General features: G+C 40.5%; 1 protein-coding gene across 4 annotated transcripts in view; it reads right to left on the bottom strand.

Moving 5' to 3' along the window:
* LOC124880489 (immunoglobulin superfamily member 10-like) overlaps window positions 1–4,996 on the bottom strand; it is a 39,760-nt gene extending 34,764 nt beyond the window's left edge. Inside the window, exon 1 of one of the 4 annotated variants that reach the window (XM_047385636.1) lies at window positions 4,342–4,996. In XM_047385636.1, the coding sequence (XP_047241592.1) occupies window positions 4,342–4,414 (73 nt within the window). In that variant the 5' untranslated portion in view covers window positions 4,415–4,996. The remainder of the gene's footprint in view (window positions 1–4,341) is intronic. The other 3 variants (XM_047385638.1, XM_047385635.1, XM_047385637.1) reach the window with 3 other exon arrangements.
* Between the last annotated feature and the right edge of the window lie 14,699 nt (window positions 4,997–19,695).

Genomic DNA, 19,695 nt, shown 5'->3' with positions numbered 1-19,695 from the left:
AAAAAAAAAAGATTAAAATTTTTTGGGTGGTTAATTGCACAATTTACTTAGTTATATGGAGTTATTATATAAAAAATATAAAAATTTAGGATGTAAGGCTTGTATTGAAATGCTCAAAAAAATGGCTCTACAGCATGTACAAATGTAAAAATTTGCTCTGGCGAACTTGTTCTATGGTAGGTCATAAAGGGTTAACTGAAGCTGTGTGCTAACTTTTAAACACTCTTCCTTTGGTCCAAAGATTATTACTTCAGTTTTGTTTTGATTCAGCTGAAGAAAATTTAGGCCCATCCATGCATTGATTTCTTCTAAGCATTTACCCAGCGCTTGAATGGGTTCATGGTCACCTGGTGACATCGTAACGTATAGCTGTGTGTCGTCTGCATAGTTATGACAACTTACGTTGTTGTTTATTAAAATCTGAGTTAGGGGGAGCATGTAGATATTGAATAGGAGGGGCCCTAAGATGGACCCTTGGGGAACACCACATGTGATTTTTGTGGTCTCTGATGTAAAGTTACGTACTGACACAAAAAAGTCCCTGTCCTTCAAGTAGGATTTAAACCAGTTGAGTGCTGTACCAGAAAGGCCGACCCAGTTTTCCAGGTGCTCTAATAAAATGGAGTGATCAACAGTGTCGAATGCTGCACTAAGGTCCAATAATACCAGCACCGTGGTTCTTCCACAGTCTGCATTTATACAGATGTCATTGAACACCTTGACAAGAGCAGTCTCTGTACTGTGGTGAGCAGGAAGCCTGACTGGAAGACATCGAAGCAGTTGGTCGTTGTTAGGAAGTTGTTTAACTGCTGAAACACAGCTTTTTCAATAATCTTATTGATGAAGGGGAGGTTTGATATAGGCCTGTAGTTCTGTAGTAGCAGCTTGTCCAAGTTGCTCTTTTTCAATAGAGGTTTGATAATTTCTATTTTTAGGGCCTGGGGGAAAACACCTGACAAAAGGGACGTGTTTATTATTTGAGTTAAATCAAATGTTATTACAGGCAAATCTTTCTTAAGGAAAGCTGTGGGTAAAACATCAAAACAGCAGGAAGAAGAGCTTAGTTGCTGTACAAGTTCTTCTACGTTTTTGTAGTTTATTTGGTGAAATTGGGAAATTTTGTCAAAATCAGTTCTACTTGGAGACAACTTTTAGGGATGCACCAATATGTCGATATTTTACAACTCATTTGACAGATAACCAATATTTTTCCCCTAGTCCTACTTATAGAGACTATGTAGTTCCCGATGTAGTGGAAGGAAAACATTGCATTATTGTGCATACTCTAGGTCAAATTGGCCTGCTGCCAAACGCAGGTGCAAAAAAAAGATGTACGTGATGTAATATTTCAACTTGCATTATGTGTAATATATCAAATTCATTTAAAACATTTGTTCTCCCTGGGACTAACAATTCTCACAAACAAAATTACAAATTAAATAAGGCAATTTGTACAAATAACTATGCACATAACCTCTGTTCACAAACATGTGAAAGGTGCATTACTAGAAGTGCACTAGAAGCCAGATTGGCATAACAGACAGGTGCTTAAATTACAAATTAACTGAAAACAGAAGCCCTATATGCCGGTATGCTCAAAACAACTCAACTCTCAATTAAATCTTCACTGGGCAAACAAAGTCAAAAGTGCAAAGAGAATATTGTCAGCGTTTGTCAGAACATAGTCCTCTTATCTGGGCTCTGTCTTCACTGCACTATTATATTTCCTATAAACATTGTTAAAGAGGATATGATTTGCAAAGAGGAAAATGCCAAAGAACATGCACTACATATTAACAACAGTATGCTAATTTTTGTCCAAACCCACTCCCCCTTTAGAAACACAAATACAAATAGCAAAAACATGGTAATAAATATCGGTTAATAAAATCGTCCCAGTTTTACGTATCAGGCCGATACCGATATTTAAATGACTAATATCGGCCGATACCAATGTCACTGCAGATATATCGTGCATTCCAAACAACTTAGGTACTGGACTTGATATGGATGTGCTGACTAGGTTTTTTCAGTGAAGAAGTTAGCAAATGTGTTGCAGACCTTTGGTATTTGGGCCATTGTATTTGGCGACGGAGGATTTAGTATCCCCAAAACCACACAGACTTCTAGATTAATTTCACATACAGGTCCTTCTCAAAATATTAGCATATTGTGATAAAGTTCATTATTTTCCATAATGTAATGATGAAAATTTAACATTCATATATTTTAGATTCATTGCACACTAACTGAAATATTTCAGGTCTTTTATTGTCTTAATACGGATGATTTTGGCATACAGCTCATGAAACCCCAAAATTCCTATCTCACAAAATTAGCATATTTCATCCGACCAATAAAAGAAAAGTGTTTTTAATACAAAAAACGTCAACCTTCAAATAATCATGTACAGTTATGCACTCAATACTTGGTCGGGAATCCTTTTGCAGAAATGACTGCTTCAATGCGGCGTGGCATGGAGGCAATCAGCCTGTGGCACTGCTGAGGTCTTATGGAGGCCCAGGATGCTTCGATAGCAGCCTTTAGCTCATCCAGAGTGTTGGGTCTTGAGTCTCTCAACGTTCTCTTCACAATATCCCACAGATTCTCTATGGGGTTCAGGTCAGGAGAGTTGGCAGGCCAATTGAGCACAGTGATACCATGGTCAGTAAACCATTTACCAGTGGTTTTGGCACTGTGAGCAGGTGCCAGGTCGTGCTGAAAAATGAAATATTCATCTCCATAAAGCTTTTCAGCAGATGGAAGCATGAAGTGCTCCAAAATCTCCTGATAGCTAGCTGCATTGACCCTGCCCTTGATAAAACACAGTGGACCAACACCAGCAGCTGACACGGCACCCCAGACCATCACTGACTGTGGGTACTTGACACTGGACTTCTGGCATTTTGGCATTTCCTTCTCCCCAGTCTTCCTCCAGACTCTGGCACCTTGATTTCCGAATGACATGCAGAATTTGCTTTCATCTGAAAAAAGTACTTTAGACCACTGAGCAACAGTCCAGTGCTGCTTCTCTGTAGCCCAGGTCAGGCGCTTCTGCCGCTGTTTCTGGTTCAAAAGTGGCTTGACCTGGGGAATGCGGCACCTGTAGCCCATTTCCTGCACACGCCTGATTACGGTGGCTCTGGATGTTTCTACTCCAGACTCAGTCCACTGCTTCCGCAGGTCCCCAAAGGTCTGGAATCGGCCCTTCTCCACAATCTTCCTCAGGGTCCGGTCACCTCTTCTCGTTGTGCAGCGTTTTCTGCCACACTTTTTCCTTCCCACAGACTTCCCACTGAGGTGCCTTGATACAGCACTCTGGGAACAGCCTATTCGTTCAGAAATGTCTTTCTGTGTCTTACCCTCTTGCTTGAGGGTGTCAATAGTGGCCTTCTGGACAGCAGTCAGGTCGGCAGTCTTACCCATGATTGGGGTTTTGAGTGATGAACCAGGCTGGGAGTTTTAAAGGCCTCAGGAATCTTTTGCAGGTGTTTAGAGTTAACTCGTTGATTCAGATGATTAGGTTCATAGCTCGTTTAGAGACCCTTTTAATGATATGCTAATTTTGTGAGATAGGAATTTTGGGTTTTCATGAGCTGTATGCCAAAATCATCCGTATTAAGACAATAAAAGACCTGAAATATTTCAGTTAGTGTGCAATGAATCTAAAATATATGAATGTTAAATTTTCATCATGACATTATGGAAAATAATGAACTTTATCACAATATGCTAATATTTTGAGAAGTACCTGTATATGCTACGATGTTTTCTTTAAATTTCTGCATTTGTGGGAAAAGCGCGTCACAGGCACAGAGTAAAGGAGTACTGCCATCTGCAGGACTGAAGGTGTATTGCAGTTTTCCTAAACAACTTCCCCATATGTCCTGATTTAAATAAATGGTCCAAACGACGCCCTGGGATTCCTTTTAGCCAAGTAAAACAAAACCTGGGACTTTAAATGCCAGGACCTTCAGTGGAAATGGGGTTATTGTATTACACAATTAATAAACCCTTTTCCAAACAATACGCAGAGTGTAAAAATGTCCATGACCAACAAAATACTTGTAAATTGGCACTTTTCATCCTCCATACAAAAACAGATTTTTTTTTTATTTCCAATTTCCAAAATCCACCAGTTAAACCAGTATTATCCAGAATCAGAGGTTAAATATGACAGATCTCATAGTTTAATCTCTACATGCAGCAGGTTACATAGAGACAGACGGTTTGTTGAGATGAGCCTAAAGAAACTCTGAGTTACTTTAAAACCAGGTTTACAGTAAATAATCTCACATGAAAACTCATTTTTCCATCTTGTTATCAAAGATAAAAACTTACCAGCAGAAACAGCCATGAAGGAGCAGAAAACCAGCAGAGTCCATGTAGAGGACGCAGTTAGAAAAGGAGCCATTTCCTCATTGAACTCCTCAGAAAGTTTTAATCCTCCGAAAAACAGTTTAACTTTAGTAAGAAACTCTGTTAGATCTCCGTGAGGTTAGATGGAAACTCGGACTCTAGTTTAGGCTGAATAAATATTTCTAGTCGAGAGAAACTCAGGGTTGAATCGAGGACTCGCTGCGTCCCGGAAGAAGGAGGAGCTGAGAGACAACATGGACCTACGGCCGTTAAAAACTAATCTACCATCAGTTTCTAACTCAACACGGTGACCAACATCGGAACCAACCAACAAACTGGTACCGGGTCCAACATCTAACTCCTTTAAAGGCCTTCAATAAGAACTTGAAGACGGCCAACGCCCAAATATCTGCAGACGACACTGCGCATGTGTCAGTCTGCTCTTCATGGAAATCACGTGACTTGTACAGAAATGAAGCTGAACTCATGAAGTCTAATCTGTGTTGCCAGGTCCGCTTATTATCAGCCACTTTGGACTTGTTTTTCTCTAAAGTCGTTTATAAATCTTCTGAGTCGCAGGTTGTGGTTTTTTAGGCTTATTTTTGAACGTGAAATTGTTTATTTGGGTTTGGCTTTTATTCCGAGTGAAACGCCTTGTTTATCTCCCAGCTTCCCACAAAAAAGCAAAACACGAGTGGTAGGTAGTTTGTCCCTTCCACGCCCCCGTTTACTTGAGACCTACGTGTGTTATCGCGCCCACCAGAGTTGACTCGGCACACCACAAACACACTTAGAGTCACAAGGAAACGAGTGATAAAACAGCATGAGAATGAGTTGCAATATGTGGGGAAATATGGGAGAAATATTAAATGTGTCTTTTCCTTTAAACAGAGTTTAAAGAGTTTTTGGTTGACTGTCTTTACTGTCATTCTGCTGTAATGTATACAAAAGGCACTTTTCTTTTGATCAGTTTAAAAGTATGTTATTCCCAGAATTTGTAAGTCAACATTAGCGTGGTGAAAGTGATTAACATAATTTTGCAGTTGCTTATGTATAATTCCATAATAACTATACATTTATACTGTTTTACACTGTGGTGGGTGTGATGTCGGGCTTGTTTTCATAGCACTGGTTGCTTGTTTCTCTTACGAGATCTGGCAACACTGAGTGTAACTGAGTTTATTTCCATTTAACCTGTTTTAACACATCAGCACCAGCTTCTTCAGATCTGCTGTAAGACAGAGCGCTACAGGAGATCCTTCCTGCCCACAGCCATCAGCATCTCATAATAATAATAATATATTTTCTCCCACTCTGTCATACAGCAGCACTGCGATTCAAAAACAACAGGCGAAGAAAATAGTTTTATAACTTATAACTAAGTTAAATTCGGCATTAAATTTGACACAGACATGCAGCTGCCTGAAAACAAAGATAACATTTCTGCAAACAGCAGAAGCTCGTCTCTGCTGAGAGCTCTGATAAAGATTTTAACTCTACCCTGCATGTGACAAAGCCCGCGGGCCAAAACCGGCCCACCAGAAGTTTATGTGATTCTCTAGAAGTAGAACCTTAGATATGATAACCTTTTCTATCTCAACAGAGGGAAGTAGGAAAACAGCAGAGGTCACTGTGCTGATTCAAAGCAACAGGTCCCATTTCTCAAAAGCCATAAATTGAAGGATAATTAGAAAAATGTCACAACATATTTTGTGCAACCGTATCAAATCTGCAATCAGTTTAATCAAAAGGTTTCATTAAAAGCAGGACACCTATGCAAGACTAATTAATAGAAGACTATTAATAGAAACAGCATTTGAAAACTGAATGATACTAAATCTAAAACAAATGAAAGTGTTGTGGCATGTTTGTTGCAAGTAATGTCTGAGGATAATTAGATTATTATTGTGTTGGATGGGATTAAAAACATATCCTACGGCAAAACATACCACCACCCATTTTTAGCCTAAAATAGTCTCTTCTGTAATAATAATGCCTCAGGTAAGTGCAATGATGTATGGTGGTACTGTGGAGGAAGTAAACTGTTGGGATGGTTACCTGCTAGTTGAGCAGGACAATGTGCTCTCTTTTTTCCTCTCTCCTCTCCAGGTGATTCCAATAATGGATTTAGAAATACCATCCAGATACCAGAATATAAATATACACTTGCATCAAAGCAACAATGAAAGACATCCAATTTAATTGGGAGGAGGGCTCTCTGTGTGATTGGATGCTATAGGTCTCCTGAGAGGAGTGCTTGACCAATTCAAACTGGCTGATCAGCCCCAGATGGCTCTCTGACAAAGACCCCACAAAGGTTGAGAGCCGGTGAAATGAAATGAAATGAAGGAATATTCAAGAACAAAAAATCCATTCTATGATTTATTTGAAAAAGGTTTGCTAAGTGGGGAACCATAATGGGTTTTCTTAGACTCTGAAGAGACACCCACGAGGACCAAGGAAACGTTTTAACAGTTTATTAAGATACAGGTCCTTCTCAAAATATTAGCATATTGTGATAAAGTTCATTATTTTCCATAATGTCATGATGAAAATTTAACATTCATATATTTTAGATTCATTGCACACTAACTGAAATATTTCAGGTCTTTTATTGTCTTAATACGGATGATTGTGGCATACAGCTCATGAAAACCCAAAATTCCTATCTCATAAAATTAGCATATTTCATCCGACCAATAAAAGAAAAGTGTTTTTAATACAAAAAACGTCAACCTTCAAATAATCATGTACAGTTATGCACTCAATACGTGGTCGGGAATCCTTTGGCAGAAATGACTGCTTCAATGCGGCGTGGCATGGAGGCAATCAGCCTGTGGCACTGCTGAGGTCTTATGGAGGCCCAGGATGCTTCGATAGCGGCCTTTAGCTCATCCAGAGTGTTGGGTCTTGAGTCTCTCAACGTTCTCTTCACAATATCCCACAGATTCTCTATGGGGTTCAGGTCAGGAGAGTTGGCAGGCCAATTGAGCACAGTGATACCATGGTCCGTAAACCATTTACCAGTGGTTTTGGCACTGTGAGCAGGTGCCAGGTCGTGCTGAAAAATGAAATCTTCATCTCCATAAAGCTTTTCAGCAGATGGAAGCATGAGGTGCTCCAAAATCTCCTGATAGCTAGCTGCATTGACCCTGCCCTTGATAAAACACAGTGGACCAACACCAGCAGCTGACACGGCACCCCAGACCATCACTGACTGTGGGTACTTGACACTGGACTTCTGGCATTTTGGCATTTCCTTCTCCCCAGTCTTCCTCCAGACTCTGGCACCTTGATTTCCGAATGACATGCAGAATTTGCTTTCATCCGAAAAAAGTACTTTGGACCACTGAGCAACAGTCCAGTGCTGCTTCTCTGTAGCCCATGTCTGGGGAATGCGGCACCTGTAGCCCATTTCCTGCACACGCCTGTGCACGGTGGCTCTGGATGTTTCTACTCCAGACTCAGTCCACTGCTTCCGCAGGTCCCCCAAGGTCTGGAATCGGCCCTTCTCCACAATCTTCCTCAGGGTCCGGTCACCTCTTCTCGTTGTGCAGCGTTTTCTGCCACACTTTTTCCTTCCCACAGACTTCCCACTGAGGTGCCTTGATACAGCACTCTGGGAACAGCCTATTTGTTCAGAAATGTCTTTCTGTGTCTTACCCTCTTGCTTGAGGGTGTCAATAGTGGCCTTCTGGACAGCAGTCAGGTCGGCAGTCTTACCCATGATTGGGGTTTTGAGTGATGAACCAGGCTGGGAGTTTTAAAGGCCTCAGGAATCTTTTGCAGGTGTTTAGAGTTAACTCGTTGATTCAGATGATTAGGTTCATAGCTCGTTTAGAGACCCTTTTAATGACATGCTAATTTTGTGAGATAGGAATTTTGGGTTTTCATGAGCTGTATGCCAAAATCATCCGTATTAAGACAATAAAAGACCTGAAATATTTCAGTTAGTGTGCAATGAATCTAAAATATATGAATGTTAAATTTTCATCATGACATTATGGAAAATAATGAACTTTATCACAATATGCTAATATTTTGAGAAGGACCTGTACACGGTTTAAGGTTGGACTGGAACCTGGACTCGAGCAGCAGGCAAAATCAAGATCTCTCTGAAGGAGGAAACAGACACTGATAAACACTTTGGGTAGAAGTGGAGAAAATGTCCCCTTTAGAGGCTTTACATACAGGGGTTGAGTTCTTGGAAAGACTGGGGAGGTAATAAGTCCTTTTTTCCATGTTGGCTTGAGGCTGACAGGCTGTGCTCGGTTCTTGGAAGGTAAATTACTTTGTTTCTTCGCCTGTGTTTCTTCTCTTCCAGGAAACCCCACTGTGGTTGGAGAGTTAACATTGGAGGGTGGACAGGCAGGTTGATGGTTAGGTTTAGGTGGCTTCTGATTGCTCTCAGATGAGCTACACCTGTGCAGCAGCACCTGCCAGTCACACCCTGCACAGAAAAAACACAGCACACAAACACATCTTGCACACAAACCACCGTGGATATGACAAATTGTAAGTATATTCATATGCAATATTATTGCAATTACTGTTTTTCTAATTGTGGTTGCTGTGCAAGAACGCTCATCCTCAGGTGTATTGATCGTGCGATTGGTTCCAGTGATACCAGAGGTTTGAGATTACTAGAATATCAAATGGATGTAGTGCCAGAGCACACAATGATGTTGTCCACTGAATATTTGAGCACAGGTAATGATGTGGATCTCATGGAATCAAACCAAAGTGCTGGAGAAATTATGATACTGTGCTGTGAGGAGGAAGACCAAACCCATTGTTCAGAGCCAGCCTGAAAATTGGAGCAAAATCAAATCACAGCCATAAACCAAGGATGCAACACCAGGCCTTGCCCAAGACCAACCAGGAATGGGGAGGCAAGGATGCCACACCAGGAGGATGACCAACCCTTTCCTGCGGCCTGGAGGAGGACCGGACCAGACAACTGCAATAGATAATTGAACAGGGTCTACGATTTAGGGTCTACAATATACTGATACACATTGTGCTGCTCATTTCCACTGCTCTTCTAGGTTTTTATTATTTTTGTTGTTTTTAAGTTTTCAACAGGGCATCATTATCTATTTGTGATGTTTTAATCATTTAATTTTCAGACACACATCACAGGTCTGTTCTATGGGAAACAGAGGGGGTGCATACACTGAGGGCTGGAGGCAGTTACTGGAGAAATGGCACTCCGTTTAGGAGGCGGAGTTACGCAACGGCTAGAAGGAACTGCCTGCCATATTCTAGCTTAGGTCCATTTGCACTAGACACATTGATTGATGTAAGGTGGGTTTTTCCCACCTCAAGAGGGAGATTGTTATGGATGTATGATTCTGTGGCCTTTTCTAATTATCTTTTTTCTGCCTTAATTAAATATATCTGCTCTTGTTGCTTATCTGCTGCACCGCTCACTGCTACAGCTTACACAACATAACTGTTGATTTCACATAAGATGCAACACATAGTCAAAGATAAACTGATACAAGAGGATGACAACCTTTAGGAGGGTTAAGAACAGGCATAGATAAAAGCAGGACTCACTCTCCATTCTTTGCTCTTCTCGGTTCATCCCTAAGATGGGCTGAGGGGGGCCCGGTACCGCAGGAGAATGTCACTCTGTATCTGTTCAATTGTATACTCTGTACACTGATCATTTTGGCATTAAATCTTGATTTTATACTTAACCATTTCTCATTATTTCACAAGGTAAATATTTGCTGGTTTTACTGGTTGAGTCTCGGAACTGGAGAGAAACGGACCCAGTGGTGCACAGGGAGGACAGAGAGTTAGCACTCAGTGCTTTGATCTAAATAAATTCAAAAACAAAGTTACTGACATCTATCCGTCTAGAAGGGGTTACAGAGACATTTCTAAGGCTTTGGGACTCCAGAGAACCACAGTCAGAACCATTATCAACAAATGCAGAAAACATGGAACAGTGAGGAACCTTCTCAGGAGTGGCCAGTCTACCAAAAGTCCTCCAAAACTTATAAACCACCAGATGTCCGATGCGTGCGAAGGAAAACTATCTTCCCTTGCATGCAATAAAGGAACTTCCCTTAGATTTTAGCTGTCTTTTAGAAGATTGTACCGTTTTTCCCGGGCTAACAGTGTTAAAATCGCACCGCTTATTAACACTTCTATCACTTCTTAACATGTTCGCAACAATTATTCTGAACCATTTCTCTCCCTCCAAGAATTACAAAAACAGCTCAATCAGAACTAACAACACAGCCAGAGTGTTTTTGCAGGAAAACACTGGAGATTTTTAATAGGAATCTCCCTATCATTTGGTTTGCGGCCGCAGCTGTGATGTGTTGTCCTTTTGTGGCAACCCTATCCAAAAGTGGTTTTCGCTTCCGGGGCGCGGGCGGGAACACCAATTTGTCCGAGCTACCGCACCCTGTTGGCGGTCAGACGCCTCGGAGCTCTTCCGATACTTGGTCCCCATGAACAAATCACACACTTTATCTAACACTGACTCTTAAAATGAACGACTCTCAACCAGTTTCTAACTTTTAGCTCTTTTTAATCTAAGTTAAGGCAGAGGAATGATTACAGAGATCAGCGCTGAGGCTCCCGTCTCGGACCGTCGCCGTCTGTTAGGGGATGACGAAGAGCCTCGATAGAAGGTCACATAGCAGTTTTTATATCTGGCACTTCAATGCAATGGATGTTCCCTCCCTCTGTGATTATCAGTAGACTATTTGTCACCATTGTGGTGTCTATCTGATAGATTGTGTAGTAGCGGGTGTCCTTCATCTATGTGTGCTGTAGCTTTCTAATCAAACCAGTTATACCAGCTGCTCCACTATCAACCCCAGTGCCCCAGCTTCAGGTCATTTATGACAAACTGTTGGATGGGTGCAAAAACTTGTTATCACTCATGTAAAAACTTTGTGTTGCAAGGCACCTGCACTATGCCTTCCTCCCTGTGTGTGTGAGATCATTGTTATCTCTGTGTGAACCAGCCTCCTTTCCGTCTCACACACACACACCCTGTCTGAACTGTCTGTTGAATTGTGCATATAAATAAAGAGATAGGGTGTCAAAACTTTGTAGTTTCACTGCAAAGTGGGCTACCCTTGCTGCAGGTAACTCTGACTGTATCGTTCTTACCTCTGAGTTGACTAAATAATACCTAACATTTATTGGTCCTTCGTAGCCGGATTAATTCAATAACCTTATTTCTCTTTGCTTTAACAGTGACTCTGGGATCCGTGGGGGAAGCCTGACGTCGAGCGAAGCACCGCTGCACAGCCTCCTTTAGCCGGAGTGGCTGAAAGTCCCGGTGTGTGTGAATTCACACCTGGCCAGTGGGTTATTGCCTTCCTCGGCGCGGGGTGACTCTCACAAGGTCCAGAGAGTCACTAAGAAGTCAACTCCGAGGTGAGACAGTTTTAAAATACAGTTCATAGGAAAAGTACTTAACAGTCGTTGGTAGTGCGTCGCCGGTAAGGACGCTGCATTGGGATGGTTTTATTCCACCGTGAAAGGAATAGTGACAAATTAAGGTAGGGCCCCGCCAAGAAGGGGGCCAAATAAAACGACTAAGGGTTATTCCCCTGCGAGGGAATAGAATAAGCGCTATAAAAGTAAAAAGAACGGAGTAAATTGAGCTCATAAAATAACACCAAGTTAACTTAGAAAAATTACAAGGTACCTGAAACTAACTGTGTGACTGTGTTGTGTGTGTATGGAGGACTAAGCATTTTAATAGAATCATAGCAGGATTCTGCTAGTCCTGTGTTTTCTTTTGCCCAGATTAAAACTACGTACTGGTGACTTTGGAGATTCAGGTCGGATTTCATTCCAGAAAATTAACACCGCTGCGAATTAGTCGCAGTAGAAGGGCGTGTTAATGTCCTCTCCATAAGTCTCATGTAGTGTGTGAATGTGTGTGAATGGGAATGACTGATTTCATTGTAATGCATCTTTGAGGGACCTTAAAAGCGCTAATAAAGGTCTGATGTTCTGATGATCTTTGCCAAACTTATATCTTAATAAGGTTTCCAGAATCTTTTTCGAAAAATCATATAAAGAGGTTCTACCTGTATTGAAAATACTGATAACCATAAGAAAGTTCATAGATCCGTCTTCAATTTTTCATAATTCTTTTACAAACAGGTTATTTAAACTTTCATGTGGCCAAATGTCTGTGTTTGACTTTCTGTTTTTGTGAAATAAATGTCTGTTTCATGTTATGTAAAAATTAGAGTCCTCAACATTACCATAATAATATTAGGTCAGTTCTCTATGGTAAAACAAAAAGATTTTAACAGATGTTTAGACTTTTTCCAGTCAGGTTCAAAATGATTGAATTAGACTCAAACTTAATACAAGATGAAATGAACCTTAACAGAATTACTGGACTGGACTGAAATAGAGAAAACTTCAGTTAATTGAAACAAACTTTAGTTACTTGAACTAAATACAAAGCTGACTGAAACTGTATGTTGTATCTATAAAACTGGGTAAGATAAACTAAGATTATAAGATATAATATGCCCTTCATTTTTTGTGTTCATCAGTGAGTGAGTTTTTATTTTTTATTTTTAATAAGAACTAAACCAAGCATTATTTATAATAATAGCAACTACCAACAATATTGATCTCATTTTTAAATTTAATAAGGACTTACTTTATAAAATATGATAAAAAAGAATAATAAGAATTTGGAAAAACAGAGGCTTTAAACCTCTGCAGGAACAGCACTGACACTGTCAAAGGTAGATCCTAATACAGGAATCTGGAAGCTCATTCTAGGGTGGATAGTCAAAGTCCATCCAAGGATACATTTAGATGAGGCAGAGGGACAAATACAGGGCTTAGCTGAGAGCAAAGAGAGCAACATGCATTCTGCCCTAGCTGCTGTCCCACCTGAACTGTGGTCCCAATCATCAACTGATGTAGGGCTTATAAAGGGGTTCCCACCGTACAAGGTTAAACTAATATCTGAAAAAAGGCCATTAATCCGTCAATACCCCTTAAAGCCAGAAGCTGAAGAAGGTATTAAGTCAGTAATACAAGATATGTTGAAGTCAGGAATATTAAGAGAAGCACCTGACGCTACATGCAAGGCATATCACACTGACATCGCTATTATTATCACAGCCAAACATAACTCTAAAAAGACGTGCCCTTTAAATCCAAGTACTCTAATACCTACTGCAGAAGATGGAAAACCACATTCTTATAAAGCAAAAGTTGAAGAAGACACCAAACCCAGACAAGACATTTCTCAAACCCTTATACCAGATTCATGTGTTGTGTTTGTAGATGGCTCAGCATCTAAAGATGAATATGGAAAGAATAGAGTTGGTTATGCAGTAACAACCATCGATAGGATAAAAGAAGCTAAATCTCTACCCAATACATGCTCAGCCCAAACAGCAGAATTATATGCTGTAGTAAGAGCATGTGAATTACATGAGGGACAAATACTTACTATATACACAGACAGCCAATACGTGTTCGGATCAGTACATCACCATGCTAAGATTTGGCAAAATAGAGGTTTTAAAACATCATCAGGGACAGAACTAACTCATTTCAACCTATTAAAGAGAAAATGTCAGATCTGCTATTTATAGACACAGACGTGCTGAAAGACGCCCAACAGTCAGCAACCAAGACAGAAAAAAAGGCCTGGCTAAAGAGAGGAGCACAGAAAAATGATGACATCTATCAGATAGAAGATAAACCAATCCTCCCAAAACATTTATACAACACAGCGGCTACAATGACACATTGGGAAGACCCACGTGTCAAGGGGGGAATATGTCACATCTGGTAAAGCATTAATGCTACACTATAAATATTTCTGACTATGCAAATCATTTTTGCAGATCATGCATAATTTGTTGCAAACACGGGGGAAGAAATATTGCCTAGTTGTAATAGATGAACCTAGTGACACATTTTTTCCCCACATATGGTATCCCACAGATTATAAGGTCAGATAATGGAACTCATTTTGTAAATAAATTAATAGAACTAAGTTCTAATGCATTAGGGTTTCAGTTAAAGATTAAGGAAAACAATGGAAGAAACAGGGAGGCCATGACCCGAATGCCTATCCCTGGTTAATTATGGATGAGAATAACTCCAAATCAAACTGGTCTTACTCCATTTGCCACCTACTGTACATCATTGTATAACTCCACCCACTATATTCTGAGCCTGAGATCACGTGACACCAAGTTGCTGATGTGAATTTGTATTCTCAAAGAAATAGTACATGGCGGACCGTTTTCTCTACCCTCTGACATGAATGAAATAGAGAAAGCACAACAGGAAACTTCATTAGCTGAGTGGATGAATAAAATGTTGCAGACAAAAGAAGAACAAATGTCCAGTGGTCTGCTGATAATCTCTGCTCCTATCCCACAGAATGACCTGAGGCCTGGAGACCTGGTCCTGATTAAGACACTCCACCGGAAGGATTGGAGCACTCCTCGGTGGAAAGGGCCGTTTCAAATACTCCTGACAACGCCCACAGCTCTGAAAATAGCAGAGAGGCCTTCCTGGATCCATAAAAGCCACTGTAAGCCAGTTTTGCCGTTACAGGAGCCAGATCAACCGACGGGGTAGCAGAGGAAGTCCGGGTTCAAAGGAGTTGGAGGACCCCTATGGCCCAGCGTCTCAAACCGGTGAAGAAAACAGCTGATCCGCGCCCAATTATAAAATGGCTCTCTGTAACATGTGGACAGGACTGATAAGCCTGAGCTTAATTCTGGTAGCAGGACTCTTTCTCTGTCTAAATCAGGATCCACAGGAGGTGATACCGAACCAGAAGAGATGGACATCAGACGGGACCCATCTCAGACCACTGACGGAAGGACATGACACACACCCATTTCTGCAAAATTACTGGTATCGTTATGTGTATGACACAGCTAAAACTCAAAATAAAACTGATTGTTATGTGTGTTCTATAATGCCCGTGCATTCCCAAGGCCCCACTATATATGTCAAAGCTATGAACCTCACCGAGACAAGTTGCGCCATATCAATGGGCCTGATAGGATATACAAATAAAAAGTTATTTCTTATGCCAGACCAATCTTTCAGTAACCAGAGATTAAATTATAGCTGTGACCCAGAAAACTGCACTTGTGACAGAAAACAATGGCAACCTCTCAACATTACAGGGAAATCAGAACCATTCAAAGCATATGTAACAGACCCTGGAAACCATCGACACTGCATAAGACAAAATATTACAGGGAATCATACTCATTTTGTAGGGAATACTACGAAATGTAACTACTTCTACACTTACAGGAATAATCCCGGAAATGGCACATACTGGATAGAAGGGGTGGCATGGTTATGTGATAATAATGCTTATTATGTACTTCCACCCAGTTGGTATGGTGTATGTGCCCCAGTTTTCACATCAGATCACACTGTGGTACTTAGTAAGCAGACTATAGTTATACCACATAGGAGATCAAAAAGGGAAATAGATGTTAAACCACATGACCCCATTTGGGGAACAAATGTCCCAGATGAATTTAAACTTTGGTCTAAAGATGATAAAACATTATTATCTCTCTTACCCTGGTTAGGTGTGGGCAAATTAATGCTGCGCGTGGAAACTTTAAGTTATCGATTTGGATTGTTTCTAAATAACTCCATAATAGTAGAAGAGGGTCAAAACATGGAAATGAGCGCTATGCGAGCCATGATAATTCAGAACCGCATGGCTTTGGATATTCTAACAGCATCAACGGGGGGTGTTTGTGTTCTGTTGAATAACACCTGTTGCACATATATATATATCCCAGATAATATACACTCTGCAAACATAACGGGAGCATTAAACAACCTACGGAATCTGCAAAATGTCATGGCACATGACCACCCAGATCCTAACTCTTCTTGGTTAGATTGGATGCTCACAGGGGGATGGATAAATCTGTTTAAGGTTCTCTTAGTTGCAGTAATAGCATGCATGGGCCTTCTGTGTCTCCTGTCAATATGTATTATCCCATGTTGCAAATGCATGGTACAAAGAATAGTAACTCAGTCAGTCACGGTGGCATATGCAACACTGAACCAGGTAGAAATGCACGAAAATGAAGGGGACGATTATGATGACATGTAGTAAATAAATCACATCGAAAGCCTGAGTGTACTCATACATTGTATTTCATAAAATGACCTTACAGCAGAAAATCGAAAGAAGTTGTTGCTTAAGTGAAATGAGAAAAAGTACAATGATGACATAAACAGGGCAGATTTTTAAATTCCTTTATTATGTTTCACTGTTTTCATTAAGTATTATTCTTTTATTTTTATGATTTCAAGTATTATTCTTTTATTTTTATGATTTCAAGTATTAATCAACATTTAACTTTCAATGGTTGAGTATTTCCCACAAAACATTTTCCACAAAATATAATCTGTTTACCGTCCGTGGGTTTCTGCTCATACAGAGTATTTTTCTTATTTATTTTTATATTAAATGTTTTTACTTGTGATAAAAGGAGGGACTGTTGGATGGGCGCAAAAACTTGTTATCACTCATGTAAAAACTTTGTGTTGCAAGGCACCTGCACTATGCGTTCCTCCCTGTGTGTGTGAATTATTGTTATCTCTGTGTGAACCAGCCTCCTTTCTGTCTCACACACATACACCCTGTCTGAACTGTCTGTTGAACTGTGCATATAAATAAAGAGATAGGGTGTCAAAACTTGGTAGTTTCACTGCAAAGTGGGCTACCCTTGCTGCAAGTAACTCTGACTGATCGTTCTTACCTCTGAGTTGACTAAATAATACCTAACACAAACCTTGGGCCATTTATCCTTGTAATGTGTGTTTATGAGCTTCTTATCCTATTCTAACAAAAGGGAAACATTAGAACTTATATTTTATATTACTATGGTATAAGTGGGAAAAACAGCTATGAGCATATTAATAAAGGTTATTCCTAACACAGAAGAACCCAGAACATTATCTAAAGCTCTCCAGGCCTCATAACCTCAGTGTGCTGTCCTCACAACAAGGTCTCTACACAACTCTTGCTTTTCTTGACAGAAGATCCTTTATTAATTAATGGTTTTCCTTTTTTGTAACTGAAATATACAGAATGAGAAACTAAATTATTGACTGATTCCAATGCGTTAACACTGGACAAAACGCCCTACTATCCGGAGAGATCCCACAATAGGCAAGTTTACGTATCTGCCACATATCCAACATGTTTCCAGGGGTATACGGAAAGATCAAATCTGTAACAGATCCTAACACAGGAAACCCTCTGTATACACATCCCTAGTAAATCCTAATAGGGTATTCGCTGGAAACAAATCTGTGAGAGATCCTAGGACTGGATCTCTTCTGCATACACATCTATTATAGATCCTAGTTAAGGATATTTTCTGAATACTCATCTGTGATAGATCCTAGTATTGAATACATACATTAAACGTTTTCTGCCTGTTTTAATAAATCCTTTAAACAACTTCCATCCTGCTCAGAAATACTCAACATTTAATCATTTTCAGGAATGTAAATATCAAGGATTGTGTTCAAACAACAGTCTCACTTTAACATGAGTCTCACATTAAACATTTTGTTTAAACCACTTAACAATACTGTTACTCAAGTACATGTAACTGAGTAAATGTAACTAACTTACTACCTACCTCTGTTTAAATGTCTTCTTTTCCTTCTGTGTTCTATGCTAGTACTTGGATGCTGGAGGTGTTTTTGTCTGTGTGTGATGAAATCCAGCTTGAACATTTCCAAAGTTCTTCTATCAGTGACCAACCTTAGCACATGTAAAAGATCACCATCAGTCACTTTACGTCTTTAACTTCTGGAAGAATAAACAGATTAATGAACCTGTGATGCTACAAACTGAAAACGTTTTGCTGATGCTTTGAAAGACACTGTCCCAGTATGGGACTGGGGGAGGTTATGCCCAGTCTGTTCCCAGTTATGTTCCGTCTGTTCTTTTTGTTGTGTTTTTCTTTTAATTTCTCTTTCAGTGATTTTGTGTTTTTACACACCCAAACACAAATTCATTGTGTATGAAAACTTGGCAATAAAGACCCATTCTGATTCTGAAAATGCCTATTTGTCAGAGATGCTGAATATCAATAAGAAAATAACTTGAAGTAGCCAGTCAACTTCCAAGTCATACGCTTTATTGCAATATTGAATATATGGTTTGTTTCATATTTGTCAGGGAGAAAACTAATCTTATTCCAAAAATCCTTAAAAAATAGGGGGAAATTGTCATATTAAGTTTAAAGGATTTGACCCACATGCAGAAAGCAATTCAGGAGACTGTATTGTTCGGTAAAGTGTTTATTTACAACTGGGTGAATAATGCAGGGAACTGGAACCAGGATGCAAGCTGTAGAAATAAACAAGAAGGTAAGCAGGGATAACTCTGGGGCTGAACTCGTGAAAATAATAAATCTGTCTTACAAAGAATGGTGGAGGGATCCGCCACAGGGGGAGTGGAGAAACCAAGGGGTTGTTTGCCGGTGAGACTGAAGTTGGTGGATATGGTAAGCCAGGAGAGTTTGTAATCCAAGAGGTGCGATGGAAGGAGGAGGGTGGACAGGGTTCGCAGATGGAGGTCCAAGGTACGCAGGAATCAGGAGACTGCCAGCCGGCGTGATCCAACGAAGTCATGAGAGGCTTGAGTCTTTGTTCATGGAACTGGATTGCTTCCTTCCAGAAGACGGTTTATCCAGGCAGGATTCAATGCAAGGCAAAATCAGGTTCAGGAAACCTGCAGGATACAAAGACTAAGTTACTTGGTGTACAAGGCTAGGTCAAAGGCATAGGATGTGCTGGAGACAAAAGGTTTGACTTGAGAGACATGAAATACAGGATGGATGCGTAGACTAGAAGGCAGGCGTAGGCGAAGAGCCGATGGACCGATGACAGAGTCAATGGTGTAGGGGCCAATGAAACGAGGAGACAGTTTCTTAGACATAGCCTTAAAGGGTATGTCTCGAGAGGACAACCAAACCTTTTGGCCAGGCTGGTACGTAGGAGCTGGCCGCCGTTTGCGGTCAGCGTACTTCTTGTTCTGGTCAGCTGTTCAAAGGAGAGCTCTGGTAGCATTTGCCCAGATCCATTTACAACGCCATATGTGGTGCTGCACGGATGCTACCCCTATGTCCTTCTCGTCAGCTGAAAACAAAGGAGGTTGAAAACCGAGGGAAATCTCAAATGGTGAGAGGCCAGTAGCAGATGAGGTTTGTGAATTGATAGCACACTCAACCCAGGGGAGATAAACACTCCAGTCGAGAGGTTTGGTTGTGGCCAAACAAAACTGTTCCCAAA

Source organism: Girardinichthys multiradiatus, chromosome 14 (genome assembly GCF_021462225.1).
Source record: "Girardinichthys multiradiatus isolate DD_20200921_A chromosome 14, DD_fGirMul_XY1, whole genome shotgun sequence".
In the NCBI taxonomy this organism is placed as follows: domain Eukaryota; kingdom Metazoa; phylum Chordata; class Actinopteri; order Cyprinodontiformes; family Goodeidae; genus Girardinichthys; species Girardinichthys multiradiatus.
This window is presented reverse-complemented; position numbering and strand designations above follow the sequence as displayed.